This window comes from Phaseolus vulgaris, chromosome 7, assembly GCF_051622355.1.
Source record: "Phaseolus vulgaris cultivar YP4 chromosome 7, ASM5162235v1, whole genome shotgun sequence".
NCBI lineage: Eukaryota > Viridiplantae > Streptophyta > Magnoliopsida > Fabales > Fabaceae > Phaseolus > Phaseolus vulgaris.
In genome coordinates this window covers 7291520-7306773 of record NC_143504.1, presented here as the reverse complement: position 1 = coordinate 7306773, position 15254 = coordinate 7291520, and the positions used below count along the sequence as shown (strand labels likewise).

General features: G+C 32.0%; 1 protein-coding gene across 1 annotated transcript; it reads right to left on the bottom strand.

Annotated features, from left to right (window-relative positions):
* Positions 1-12401: 12401 nt before the first annotated feature.
* On the bottom strand, positions 12402-13164 carry LOC150025757 (uncharacterized). Its single transcript, XM_090304378.1, has 2 exons — positions 12792-13164; positions 12402-12589 (listed from the first exon to the last, which is right to left on the bottom strand). The coding sequence occupies exons 1-2, from the start codon at positions 13162-13164 to the stop codon at positions 12402-12404; spliced, it is 561 nt and encodes a 186-aa protein (XP_090160504.1).
* Between the last annotated feature and the right edge of the window lie 2090 nt (positions 13165-15254).

The following is a 15254-nucleotide window of genomic DNA, read 5'->3' as shown; positions in this document are numbered from 1 at the left end:
CATAATTTTTTTTATATATATAATTATAGTTTTAGGTTTCTCAATTAATTTTCAATTCTTTTAATTTTTTGCTGCAAAAATCATTATGATTTTTGTTAAAGATATGATATTAAAAGTTTTTTAAAAAGAGTAAATTAAAACAAATAATGTGATGTAAAATGAAGAACCTAGTTAAAGCATTAAGGGTAAAAATGGAAATAAAAATAATATATTTATTATAAGCAATTTATAAGGTTAAACGTTATTTCAAATAATGAAAAAACTACAAGTTAATTAAATAAGTTTTTTTACCCAGCATTACTAATTTTATTTTGATCAAACAAGCGTGTAATCTAATCAAATAAATTGCATATGCAGTAAAATGACTTGTGAAAAGATATTACATTTTTCATTTATAATGAAATTAATTACCACAGAAAATAAACTTTTAATTAATCTTTTTATAAAAATAAAGATGTAACTATAAATTACATATGTACACATAGCGATCGATGTTGAATCTCATTAGATATAAAAACTCATCGATTTATCTGATCAATAACAGTGCTACGAGCATATATAATTAGCATCTAATTTTTTAGAATGAAACTTTTTTTATTAAAGATCTAAAAAATAATGTTTTATGATTATATATAATCAATATGGATTATTATGAATATTTTATAAATTCTTTTAAGTTGGCCACGATGGATCTGGGGCATGCTGATTTCATTTATCAAATTAATAGAAAGCAAGATAATAAAAAAAATGTCAATGCATGTTACGTACCTAATCAACTAAAGTTAAATTGACAAAAGTTGATGCAAGCACATGATAATATGTTATAAGGTTGACGGTATACGTAAACAATATTTTCTTTTTAAAATATTGATATGAAATAAAAACAACTTTTTAAATTTTTAAATATAGTTGAATCTTAGAGTAAAATTCCATATCCGTTAAGGCTTATAAATAATCAGTCATATATAAGGAGTATTTCAACTGGTATCTTTATAATATATTTAACTATATATACTATAAAGAATAACTCATCCATACTCTGACCCGACTTCGAGTCGATAAGAACCATAACTATAAATAAAAACATTTCATAATATATGAAAGTGCATATCTCATTTAATGAATAAGTTTTATAAAATTAAATTAAATTTAAAATTTATTTATTAAAATATTATCGTATCAAAGTTATTTACTCTCTATTCTAACACGAAATAATTATATTCTATTTTTAATGTGAAAGAGATACCTAGCAATTAGCAATTGATTGTGAATAACCCAACCCTAATTGTGCCAACCAAATTGTTCTTATCCTTGAAATTAACAAAAGAAAAAGGGTGGAGATAGTGAATTGAGTGGAAGGTGAAGAAGAAATTGAGGTTTTGTGGGGTATTATAGCCTTATTGATTGTGCTTTTTGCCATTTTGCTTTCTATCATAATCTTTAAGACGTGTAGAACATATAAACGTAAGTGCTTCCTGCACTTCGATCATCACCTTTATGCCTGTTCATTCAATCATACGTGTAAATATTCTTGGTCTTACATAAACCGCAAATAATTCTTAATTTTTCTTATGCTTCAATCCAAAACTTTGTTTGCTTTGACGTCAAAATCCATTTCATCAAATTTTTAACCTGCGTCTTGTGGTGTTCTAAACGCGTTTCTTTAGTTTGTCTTATCTTTATAACTACCAAAGTTGGAACAAAATTGACTCATAACACTAATTAAGTTTCTACATTCATTGCTGTTTATTGTGAATTAATGCAGAAACGACTAAAAAGATTATCTCTCAGGAAACCAATATTTGAATTGAATGACGTGAAAAAAAAAACTATCAAAAAAATAATAAAGCTAAGGATGAGAATCAAGAAATAATTTCAAATTGTTGAGACATTGAAGTTTCCTGTATTTCAAAGATCGGTACAATGTCCGTTAAAGAACAATATAACAACTTCAAAAGAAATAATATGTTTGAGATTCCTGAAAATTAGGAACCTAATCTGTTTGAGATGCCTGAAAATCAATTATTGTATTAACTCAATATTTAAAAAATAAAGAATGGGAATAGGAGTAACATTGTATTGAGGTAGGAGAAGGGTCAATCTAACAATTATAATCTATCCTTTGTGTAAGGAAGGGGAGGATATAGTCCAACAACATCTATTCTTTATGTTATTTATCTCTAAAGCAACAATCTCAATTTGGAATATGTGCATTAGATAGGTAGGAACCATTTAGTCTTACACAAAGAGTCTAAGGTCATTTTCACCAATTCTATTTATTTCCCTTTTTTTTTATAAAAGCTTTGATGCATAATTCCATTTTTTTAAAATGAAAACTTTTATGTTAGACATAATCTCACCTATGTTCACAACTCAAATAACAACAATCATTTGTCATCACATGAAAAAAATATTATTAAAAAAAAGAAAAAAAAAGAAAATACAAAAATATTTGGGGATTAGACCCATTGATAAAGAATTCTAAGAACAAACTAGATGGTAGCCTATTATACCAATGAAAATATTCTCTATATCCTAATTTAGCCAACTTATCCGCACACGTATTTCCTTCCCGAAAAAATATGAGTAACCCTAAACTTGATTTTCCCACAATAATTAAGACAAGTATTCAATCGATTACGAAACATCCAAAGAACATTAGTCCTAGTAGTAAACGCAGCACAAACCAAAGCAGAATCACATTCTGACCAGACATTACACTTCACCTCAAAGGAAAATGATATTTGTAGGGAACTATAGATTTCTATTTTGTCACTAGTGCAAAAAGAAGAAAAGGATACACTTTATTTAGTGCGGCTTTTGCGCTACCCGCTTTCGTAAAAAACGCGGTGGCATTTTTGAAATTATTTTGATTTACGAATGCAGTTATTTGAATAGCCGCATTCGTAAATCAAAGCACTTGATTTACGAATGTGGTTTTACCTTTAACCGCATTCGTAAATCTTTTTTTACCCTAAATTTTGAAGCGCGCCACACACAATTTCAAACTTTATTTCTCGTCTTTGCCTTCGTTTCGCGTTCGCACTCTGAGTTCGTCTCTTTCTGCTGCATCTGCATTCCATTTGTGCAATGTAAGTTTCTTGAACTCTCTTTCTTCCTCTTCATCTTCACAAATATATGCATAAATGTTTTTCGTTTTTCTTATATATGTTTTTTTTCCTTGCATTGGTGGTCTCGAAGCACTGTTTCGTTGGCTGACATTCGTTTTTGTTACATAGTTTGGTTTCTCGCATTGCTCAGTACTCTTTCATTGTCTTCGTGGTTTCTTGTGGATTTTTTGGTTTGCTCCGTTGCTGCTTCCCTGTCCGCCGTCGCTTCTGCTGTCGCCACCATTGTTGGCGCTCTCGTGACTCTTCATCAACGTTGGCTTCACATAAGATTGACGATGTTTTAAAATTTTTAATTTTTTTTAATGATTTGGCATGTACAAGTGCGGTTAAAGCAAATAACCGCACTTGTCACTAGTACAAAAATAAGAAAAGAATGCTCTTTATTTAATGCGGTTCAGCGCTTAAACGCATTCGTAAAAAACGCGGTGGCATTTTTGAAATTATTTTGATTTACAAATGCGGTTATTTAAATAACCGCATTTGTAAATCAAGAGCTTCCATTTACAAATGCGGTTATTCAAATAACCGCATTTGTAAGATTTACAAATGCGGTTATTTGAATAACCGCATTTGTAAGATTTACAAATGCGGTTATTTGAATAACCGCATTTGTAAATCAAAAAGCTTGATTTACAAATGCGGTTATTTAAATAACCGCATTTGTAAATGGTTTTTACCCTAAAAATTTTAGGCGCTCAACAGTTTCGTTCATTCTTCGTTTGCGCTCATATTTGTTCTTCGTTTTCTCTGGTTGCGAAGTTCTTCATTTTCGAAGGTACGTAACTGCATTGCCCCTTATTCTCTTGTTTCCATTGCTCCTAACAACTGCATTGAACTTCAATGGCTTTCGCTTTCCATATTGCTTTCGTTTTTAATGGGTTTCGCTCTGCATTTTGAAGGTGTACTCTTCCATTGCTTCCGCCGCTGTCGCATTTCGCTTCCGCCGCCGCACTCGCCGCACTCGCCGCAGCTGTCGTGTTTCCTCTTCTCCCCTTCCACTCTTCACCAACAACGTGCCCCTAAAACCCCAGCTCATTCAGAAGAATATACAAATGCGAGCTCATTCAAAAGAATATACAAATGCGGTTATTTCAAATAACCGCATTCGTAAATCGCATTTACAAATGCGGCTCTATAGCCGCATTTGTATTTATCTGATTTACAACTGCGTGCTGATCAAATGCGGCTCTATAACCGCATTTGTAAATGTAAAATAGCCGCATTTGATTAACATTTCTGCGCTAGTGTGTAAATGGTATTTATAAATGCGGCTATATAGTCGCATTTATATTTCTTGATTTACAAGTGCGTGTTGATCAAATGCGGCTATAAAGCCGCATTTATAAATTCGAAATAGCCGCATTTGTTTTATGTTTCTGCACTAGTGTGTGGTGTATTTGGAAGCACAAGAAAAAATAGTATTTAAATAGGGGATGGTAGATGAAAAAAAGAATTTTCACATGGCTCAGCTAAAGGCTTGGAAGTGCATGAAATACAAAATACAAGCAATCAAATTCTCAAATTCTTACTGAGTATTATGTCTAATACAATGCTTGAGATCACTGAGGTAACTCAAAATGTAATCAAATGTTTGACTTCACACTTTCAAAATGCATCATATAAAGTAAAATTCCAACAAGTCTTCCACTTTCACATGACCTAGCTCACACAACCCATGCAACATAACATTCACTTCAACAAAGAAAAACTTGGTCAAGCACTACTACTTTGTGGGATCTCCATTGTCCAAGCTTAATCACTGCCACTAGTAAGGCCTTCTATTATGATCCGCAACTGAACAACACACCGTTTAATCTCATCGTGCACAATCTAAAAGTGTATGACAACTTTTTCTCTACTCTCACCATCTACCTCTATGCTCTCAGCTTCTTCTTCATTTTTGGGCCTCTTTCTGTTTTCTTTTCCTCGGCCCATACTTGGGCCACAATGTATTTTATATATTTCTCTGTTTTGCATGTAACAATACACATAATAAAATATACATAGTTTTTCACCCTTCTTCTTCTTCCTTTTGATTCTTCTTTGAACTTCTTTACTTTCATCAATCGGGATAAACTTCGTTATATTCAATCCTTTGTTGTTTAGTGCCTGATCTCTAAAAGTGCTCCAATAATGTGAAAATAATTTAGGGTAGTTCAACAATTTTAATTCTCGAGATTGGTTTACTTTATCATCCATACTCAAAAATATTATTGGAGATTCCACATCAACTAAAGATAAAGTTAATTTATAGTAAATAAGTGAGACAATTCTAATCTTACAAATTGATTTTGTTAGAATAAGTTATACTTAACTCACTTCTTAATAAGTTTTATTGAACCTATTGTGTCACTTGTTATCGAGTTGCTAGTAGATCACCCACAAATATTTATATATACCTCAACATGAAAGGGTGTGTTGGAGATCTTACCTAAATTAAAGATAAAACAAATTTACACTATATTAGATGCATTGGTCATGTAAGATAATTTTATAATTGAATTTGTTGCAAATGTGTTTTTATTTTATTATTCTTAATATGAAATTTCTAATTGAATTTGTTGACTATGTGTTTTTGTTTTATTATGAAATCCAATTTTAAATTACATTTATTTCTCTAAAAAAATAATTGTATATGTTTTTATTTGTCTATAATATTCACATGTTTACACTTTTTATATAGAAATTTAATTGGTAATCATTTATAAATAATAATAATATATTTTTTATTTATTTATTTTAGAAAAATAATCAACGTGCTTTTCAAAAGTAAATGTCATAGTTAATTTTTGACATTGCAATTTTGTAATACATTTAATTGATATATTCGATATTTAATGTAATTTTAGCTATTTATTAAGTTATGGTTGTAAAGGAAATTTATACATCAGAATATACTCTCTCGCTTGAGTTGAGTCTGATTCTAAAATAAGAATATCGCGTAAGTTATATTCTTATTTTTAGTTATTTTTCTATTTATATTAAAACTAAAACAGTGACAGATACACGTGTCGGGTGATTGTCATTTCAAAAAAAAAATCCATAATTTCTTAAAAATAAAACATTTCCAATTCTTAATTTTTATGAAAACATAATATAGTGCATTGCAATTTAATGTGAAATTCATATTATTTCAATATAAATGATTTAAATTCTAATTTAAGAACATTTTCCTTAAAATCTGTGCATTTATTACAATAAAAAATTCTACCTTTATTTTTTTTTTAAATTGTATTTATCAAAATAGAGAAAATTATAAAATTACTTTCCACTCTTATTCATGTTTCTTTTCTTCTTAAAAGAATAAGTTTATAAGTTTATACAATTTTATTTTAAATAGTGTTATTTTATTTCCTCTTATTTCTAATCTTTAAAATATTTGTTCTTATATTCTTATATAATTTGAATGTTTATATTTTATTTTTTAATCTTACTTAAATATCAATTATTATGTTTAAACAGATTTTATGAGTTTCTAGATAGTTTATTGATCAATAACTTATGTATTAAATTACCTATGTATTAAATAACTTATATGCTAAATAATTTATGTACTAATGAGTTTATCAGATCGAATGGTCGTATTTTGATTTATTAGTTTATATGTTAATAAATAAATTAACATGATTATTTGTTTATATGATAAATAATGTATGTTCTAATGAGGTCTATGTAGGATTGTCTTTCAACCTATGAAGTTCGGGCACTCCTCTTAAATGGTTTGTCGGTATCGGATACTCGTATCAGACACCGATACTCGTATGACACTTGTAGGACACGTATCCATGAAATGTCCAATTCAAAAAGTATTTGTTGGACTTTTGACAATTCTAGCACGTTTCTAACACAATTTTAAAAAAGAAAAATCCATTAATTTTCTAAAAATTCAAATTTCTTGCATAAATTTTTATTATGATTATAAAAATAAGAAACAAATCCTTTTGAACCAGTCATGATAAACATCTTTCTGCTTCAAAAAATAATTTGAAACATATTTGTGCACATAAATCTTTATTGTCAATTTATATAATTTATAATTATATAATATATAGATCAGTGTCCTCGTGTCCTACATTTTAGAGATTCGTGTCCGTATTGGATCAGTATTCGTATCAGTGTCTGTGTTACATAACTTTCAACTTTCATATCTAATTGTTAATATAAGTTATTTCACAAACATTTTAACGATTTTATAGTGAAAGTCATAATCAACAATATGATTGTTTTAAAGAGTTTATAATAAAAATAATCTTTGACAACATAATCATTTTAAGGATATGATAACAAAAATTGTCATTAATAACATAATTTATAATAAAAATTATCTTAAACAATGTGATATTATAATGAAATACTTCGTAAACATCAGAACAATTATCATAATATGATAAAGTCACCATCAATAAAATAAATTTTCCTTCATTCATTTAATCCATTGCAATGTTAAAGTATTATATTTAGAGCATAATGATGCCTAACACGAAAACTTTATAAAAAAAAGTATTATATTTAGAGTATAAAATTACCACTACAAGAAAATCATGAAATAGAAACCAATTTTTAGAGACCAAAATAATTAGTTACAATAGTAACTAAATTAGAGACCATTTTAGAAACTAAAAAAAAAATTGGTTTCTAAATTAGTTTCTATTATTGTTAAATAGTTTCTAAATTGGTATCTAATTAGCAACCAAGGTTTTAGAGATCAAATTTAGAAACTAAATAATTGGTAGTTAAAACCTTAGTTGCTAATTAGATACCAATTTAAAAATTATTTAACAATAATAGAAACTAATTTATAAACTTTTTTTTTTAGTTTATAAAATGGCTTCTAATTTAGTTACTATTGCAACTAATTATTTTAGTCTCTAAAAATTGATTTCTATTTTATAATTTTCTTGTAGTGTATTTGTCGTTAATACACATTATAAAAGCCTGATAAGTGATTATAAACCCATTTAAAATATTATCACATATCTTTTTATAATATAACTATGAGAGTTGAGTGTTAAAACAAACGATAACACATTTTTTTTTTGCAAGTCAAACCGTCAACAATTATTTATGTTAGTTAGATGACGTGTGTCTCTATAAATTATATAAGCATTTCAACTTCTTATATCTAATATGAGTTTTTGTGCATGATTTACTAACGTATAAAAGTTGTACTGATCTTAGAGGTCGAATAAAAAATCAATTAAAAAAGGATATAACAAAGGAAATAACCTAAAAACTAAGAAATAATATAATTAACAAAGGAGATCTATAAAACACACATTTGTTTTTGTAAAAATAATGAACTTTGAATATTCTTACTTAAAACTCTAATATTTGAATAAGTTATTCTTAGGTGTAACATAAGCAAATACCACTGTGTACGTAGGAGGAGATTTTGTATGACATAATTTTAGAAAAATAAGGAATTATTATTTTTCTGTCACGTACTTCTATCAATAATTAGGACGAGAAAATGATGTTACATACTTACCATATCATTTTTTTATATGTTTTTCTTTATGAAGAATTTGATGTTTGGATTTTTTTTTTAATTTGGCACATTATAAACAATCTTCCAGTTTAAAGCATTATAATTCTCAGCATTTTCCACAATTAATTTTGGACTTTTGTCTTAATATTTTAGGGATATAATAAAAATATTAGTGTTTTTTTTTCTAAAAAATTGATAACAAGGATGTTCAAACATTATTTCCCTCTTATGAAATCTTGAAATTAACAAGAGAGTATTTAAAATTAGTTTCTGACATTATAGAAAGTTACATAAAAGAAAAATGTATGGGATAAAAGATTTGTTTCCATTGAGATGAATCAAATATAACATGTTTTATCTCTTTGAAAGAAGGCAGTGTAGTTCTTTTTTATGTTGAAAAATAGTATATAAATTAAGTGTATTTATTTTGTGTTCTTTAGGTTAAGTGTTATGTCGCGTGTATTGGGCTTTGGGCTCAATAATAAATGGACTAAAGATCGTGCAGTGGACACTAGTGCAAAAAGAAAAAAATGATATGCTTTATTTAGTGCGGCTTTTGCGCTATCCGCTTTCGTAAAAAATGCGGTGGTATTTTTGAAATTATTTTGATTTACGAATGTGGTTATTTGAATAGCCGCATTCGTAAACTTGATTTACGAATGCGGTTATTTGAATAACCGCATTCGTAAATCAAAATTCTTTGATTTACGAATGCGGTTTTACCTTTAACCGCATTCGTAAATCTTTTTTTACCCTAAATTTTGAAGCGCGCCACACACAATTTCAAACTTTATTTCTCGTCTTTGCCTTCGTTTCGCGTTCGCACTCTGAGTTCGTCTCCTTCTGCTGCATCTGCATTCCATTTGTGCAATGTAAGTTTCTTGAACTCTCTTTCTTCCTCTTCATCTTCACAAATATATGCATAAATGTTTTTCGTTTTTCTTATATATGTTTTTTTCCTTGCATTGGTGGTCTCGAAGCATTCTCGCATTGCTCAGTACTCTTTCATTGTCTTCGTGGTTTCTTGTGGATTTTTTGGTTTGCTCCGTTGCTGCTTCCCTGTCCGCCGTCGCTTCTGCTACCGCCACCGTTGTTGGCGCTCCCGTGACTCTTCATCAACGTTGGCTTCACACAAGATTGACGATGTTTTAAGATTTTTAATTTTTTTTTAATGATTTGGCATATACAAGTGCGGTTAAAGCAAATAACCGCACTTGTAAATGGTATTTATAAATGCGGCTATATAGCCGCATTTATATTTCTTGATTTACAAGTGCGTGTTGATCAAATGCGGCTATAAAGCCGCATTTATAAATTCGAAATAGCCGCATTTGTTTTATGTTTCTGCACTAGTGGGGGGTTAGTGGTGGGACTGTTTCTTCCTGCACCTCCATACACTTTCATATGTTCTTCTGCCACCCTCATACAAAACATGAAAAATACTTTTTTACCCTTCTTGTGTCACCCTTTATATTTTGGATTACATAATTCGAAAGTTAATTTTGGATTCAGAAATAGCTTAAGGATTATGTAATCTAGAATATAATTTTAAAAAATGATATTTAAGATTACATAATCCAAAAGTCTGGATTTGATTGTAGCTTCCGGATTATGTAATCCGGACACGCATTTGAAAAAAGATTTCGGAATTACAAAATTCGAAAGCTAATGTCATATTAAAAAATACTTTCAAATTATGTAATCCAAAAATTAATTATGCGTTTGAAAAAAAAGCTTATGGATTATGTAATTCAAAAGCTAATTACGAATTTGAAAAATAACTTTCGAAGAACATAATCTAAAATATTATAAAAAGACATTTTTGGAAATACCAAAATTTATGGAAATGGGAGAAGAACATATGGAGTTGCAAGAAGAAATTGTGGTGGTAGACTGAGAAATAATGTAGATGGAGTGACATTTTGAAATTTGATTTTTATTTCAGATATATTTAAATATAAAAAGTCTCCAAATCGAACTATACAACGATAATTTATCTATATATTATAACTTTTTATTGCAAGAAAAGTGAAACCAAAGGAGAGATCAAAGAAGTCATGGCTTAAGTGAAAGTGGGAATTACATAGCTTCCATGCTATTTGGCATCTTGAAGAAGAAAAGAATCCCAACCGTCGCTCAAAGAACTTCAGAAAAGATGCTCGATTCTCCTGACTAGGACCAGTTCCACAAGGCTATTGGATGGGTCCACGTGTCCGTTCGAAACCAACAAACAGAAGCTAGCACCGTAGGAGAAGCTAGCACCGTAGGAAAAGAAAAGTAAGATTTTTCTAGACGACCTTTTTCACATCATTCGAAACGTGTCCCACCACCTTTTCCCCTGCTACATGTTTTCCTTCCTCTCTCTCTTGTAAGTCTTACCTCTTCTCTTTAACTTCAAAAACTTGTCCAATTTTACCTCCTTTTTTCCCCTACTTAACTGCGTTTTCTCTACATCCAACCCCTTCCACTACCACCAATTACTTCTTCTTTTTTGTTTTGTTTCATTTTTGTTCCCAAACCAACGTAATGTTACTCCCTCTTTTCTTTATGCCATTACCCGCAGGTTTGCACTTGTTTTTACGGATGCTTTCTCCTTTTCTTTTTAAGTTTCCTTAATAGGTACCCGGATCTAATTTTTAATTATGTCTCGGTGATTGGTTTTGAAGAAGGTTTGTGATAGACTCTATTCCCATTAAACAGCACAAGGATATGCCTCAACAGAAAAACAAAACTATGAAATCCTAACAGCTTGGGAAAATACTATCTTGCCCTCTATTCCCATTCACCGTTACTTTCCTTTGCCTTTAACATTGCAGTCATAATCATCAAAATACTTAGGCTTGGTGCTTTGTCTTTTGGGTCTACTCCTTGTTATTGGGCTGCTCATTGGTGTTTTATCATGATTTTTGGTTGCCTCCTCTTGGGCCATAACATCCCCTTCCTCTTCAACAAACACCTTGTCCTCAATGTGCAGTGTTGAATAGTCCTTAAGTAAGGTGTCAAGGTTCTCCCAAGTGGTGTCTTTAGGGTATAAACCTTGTCATTGAACTAATGCTTCTGCTGCATCAGAATTTGCAGAAATTTGTCAATCCAGTACAATAAGGGGTTGCACTTTAGGTTGATTATTGAAAACTGCAAAAGGAAGTTCCAATTGAGGTGTTTCATCTTGATTATGAAATAGTTTCAGCTTTGAAACATGAAAAACAGGATGAATTTGAACTCCTGGGGGTAATTCCAATTTAAAGGTCACTTCCCCAATTTGTTTGACAATGCCAAAAGGACCATAAAATCGTTGGGCCAACTTTGAGAATGGAGAGTTTCTTGCAGTCCTCTGTCGGTATGGTCGCAACTTAACTAGCACTTGGTCACCCACTTTGAAAGGGTGAGGCAGTCTTTTCTTATCAACATAATATTTCATGACAGATTGTGCTTTGAGTAATTTGGAGCGTAGCTTATCAAGTAACTCCTGTCGGTAAGATCTACATTCACAGCCTCATTGTGACTAGTTCCTACGACATATTGGAACAACGAAGGTGGTGGTTGATTGTAAACAATCTCATAAGGGGTAACCCTAGTGGAGGAATGTTTGGCTAAGTTGTAGTGCCACTCTGTCCAGTGTAAATATTTTCCCCACAACTTCGTTTCAGCATGAACGAAGGCTCTCAAATACTGCTCCAACATCTTGTTAACTGCTTCCGTTTGCCCATCACTTTGTGGATGATAAGTTGAAGACATTCTCAATTTTTTGTCACTCATTCGGAAGAGTTCTTTTCAGAAATTACTCATAAAGACGGGTCTCTATCAGATATTATACTTTTAGGCATGTCATGTAATTTGCTCACCATGGAAGCAAATAGTTCAACAACCTTAGCAGTTGAAAAGTTTGTTGGAAGCATGCCAAAATGAGTTGCCTTTGAAAATTTGTCAACAACAACTAGAATCACAGAGTAATTTTGGTAAGAAAGAAGACCTGTGATAAAGTCAAGGGATATATCTTCTCAAACTGCAGTGAGAGGAGAAATTGATTGTAATAATCCATAAGGTAGTTGTGCAGGTGACTTGATTTGTTGACATATGACAACCTTTAACAAATTCAACCACGTCTTTTTTCATTCCTTTCTAAAAGAAATTGTCACCCAATCACCCATAAGTTTTATGTATTCCAGCATGACCAGCCATTGGTGTGGCATGAAATTCCTCCAAAAGGACTTGCTTAAGAGGGGATTGGCAAGGAATGTAAATCTTGTCATGATAAAGGATAATTCCTTTAACAATTTTAAATCCTGGATGTTCCTCTAGGAAGCCAAGCACTTTTTGGTACAACTGTTTGAGTTCTGGATCTGCATTATAAGTCTCTTGTATCTTTGATACCAAATCACATTGTAGCATAATCAACCCCATCATTTGTGATGAACTCCCATCAATCCTGCTCAAGGCATCCGCTACCTTGTTAGCTGCTCCTGGTTTATACACAATTTCATAAGTGTATCCAAGCAACTTGGACAAATAACATTGTTGTTCAGGCGTTTGCACCACTTGCGTCATTAATTCCTGAAGACTTTGTTGATTTGTATGAATGATGAATTTTCTGCCCAGAAGATAAGTATGCCATTTTTTGACAGCTTCGGTGATTGTGTGCAACTCCCTAACATACGTAGAAGCTGAAAGAAGCTTTGGACATAATTTTTTACTGAAATAAAAAATTGGATGGTTATTCTACATCAAAATTGCTCCCATTCCTTGCTCTGATGCATCTGTTTCTATTATGAAATCCTCTTGGAAGTTAGGTGACATCAACACGAGAGTATTTGTCATAGCATCTTTTAGCTGCTCAAATGATCGTTGTGCTTCTTCAGACCAAGTAAATGAGTCTCTCTTCGGCAGGTTAGTGAGAGGAGCAGCTATAGAAGCATAATGTTGAACAAACTTCCGATAGAATCGCGTCAGCCCCAAAAATCCGCGCAATTGCTTAATTGTGGCAGGTGCCGGCCAAGCAATCATTGCACGAATTTTTTCAGGATCTGGGCCAACGCCATCTCTGGATATTATATGGCCCAAGTACTCTATTGATTCCTGGGCAAACAAGCACTTATTCCTCTTGAGAATAAATTGATTAGTCACAAGGCACTGAATAACAATATCCAAATGAGATATATGGTCCTCCTATAACTTACTATACACTAGTATGTCATCAAAGAATACTATAACAAACTTACGCAAATAAGGTTGAAACAATATACTCATAGTTGACTGAAACGAAGTAGGGGTGTTACATAACCCAAATGGCATAACTAAAAATTCGTAATGACCTTCATGTGTGCGAAAAGCAGTTTTTAGAGTGTCACCTATGTTCAGTCTTACGTGTGGTACCCAGAGCGTAAATCCAACTTTGAAAACCATTGTGTGCCATGAAGTTCATCAATCAACTCTTCAATTGATGGAATGGGAAACCGATCTTTTATAGTAATCGCGTTGAGAGCCCTAAAATCAATACAAAACCGCCATAATCCATCTTTCTTTCGTACTAACAACACTAGAGATGAGAAGGCATTGTTACTTTGTTGTATAATTCCCTCAGCCATCATTCTTTGATCTGATGCTCAATCTCGTGTTTCTAAAAATGTGGATATCTGTAGGGTTTGAGATTCACTGGATTCGACCCTTCCAAGAGGGGAATGTGATGATCAGTCGCTCGAATAGGAGGAAGGCCCCGTGGTTCCTCAAATATTTGGGTGTATTTACTCAATATTCCCTCAATTTCCAATCTCGGTGAAGGATTAAGAAGTTCTTCTATGGAAGGTAGCAACTATAACCTGGAATATTCTGTTATGCTATTGGTAGCAATCATCCTTTTGATTTGATGTAAAGTTGCTTCTTGAGGTGTTGCTCGGTGTTGGCCTTTGAGTTCAACTAGTTTCCCTTCTTTAATGAACTTCATTGTCAATTTTCATAGTCAGTCAACACCGACCCCAACGTTGTCAACCATTGTATTCCCAATACGATCTCAACCCCACTCAATGGCAACGTATACAAATTCACAAGAAATGTGTGAGGGCCCAACTGTAGTGGTACCTGCTTGCAAACAGATGAACATGATAACTCCTCTCCATTACCCACCAAAACATGGAAATTTTCAATCGGGGCAACTTGAAGACCCAAGAATTTGGCTGTGCGATCTTGGATGAAATTATGGGTACTCCCACTGTCTATTAGTGTCGCAACTGGTGAACCGTTGACATGACCCAAAACTTTAAGGGTCTGCAGAACTACTTGGCCCATCAATGCATGTAAACTGATTTGGGTCGGGTTTGTATCCGACAGGTCAGTCAGATCAGGTTCATTAGGTTCAGGTCCTCTATGTGAAGGAGGTTGTTCAAATCAATCCCGTTCATTTCGGGATCATTGGGTTCCGTTATCAACGACATATACTCTCGCTTGCATTTGTGACCTAGCCAATAACGTTCATCACTGTAATAACACAGGTTCTTTCACGGCGGCTTTGGAGCTCTGCTGGGGAAAACCGTTTGATGGCAAGCGGATTAGGGTCTTATTCAGGTTTTTGAAAAGAAGTTTTGTTTGCATGTTGGAAGAAAGTGTATTAACGAACGTTGGAATTTTTGCCATGGAGGGAGCAA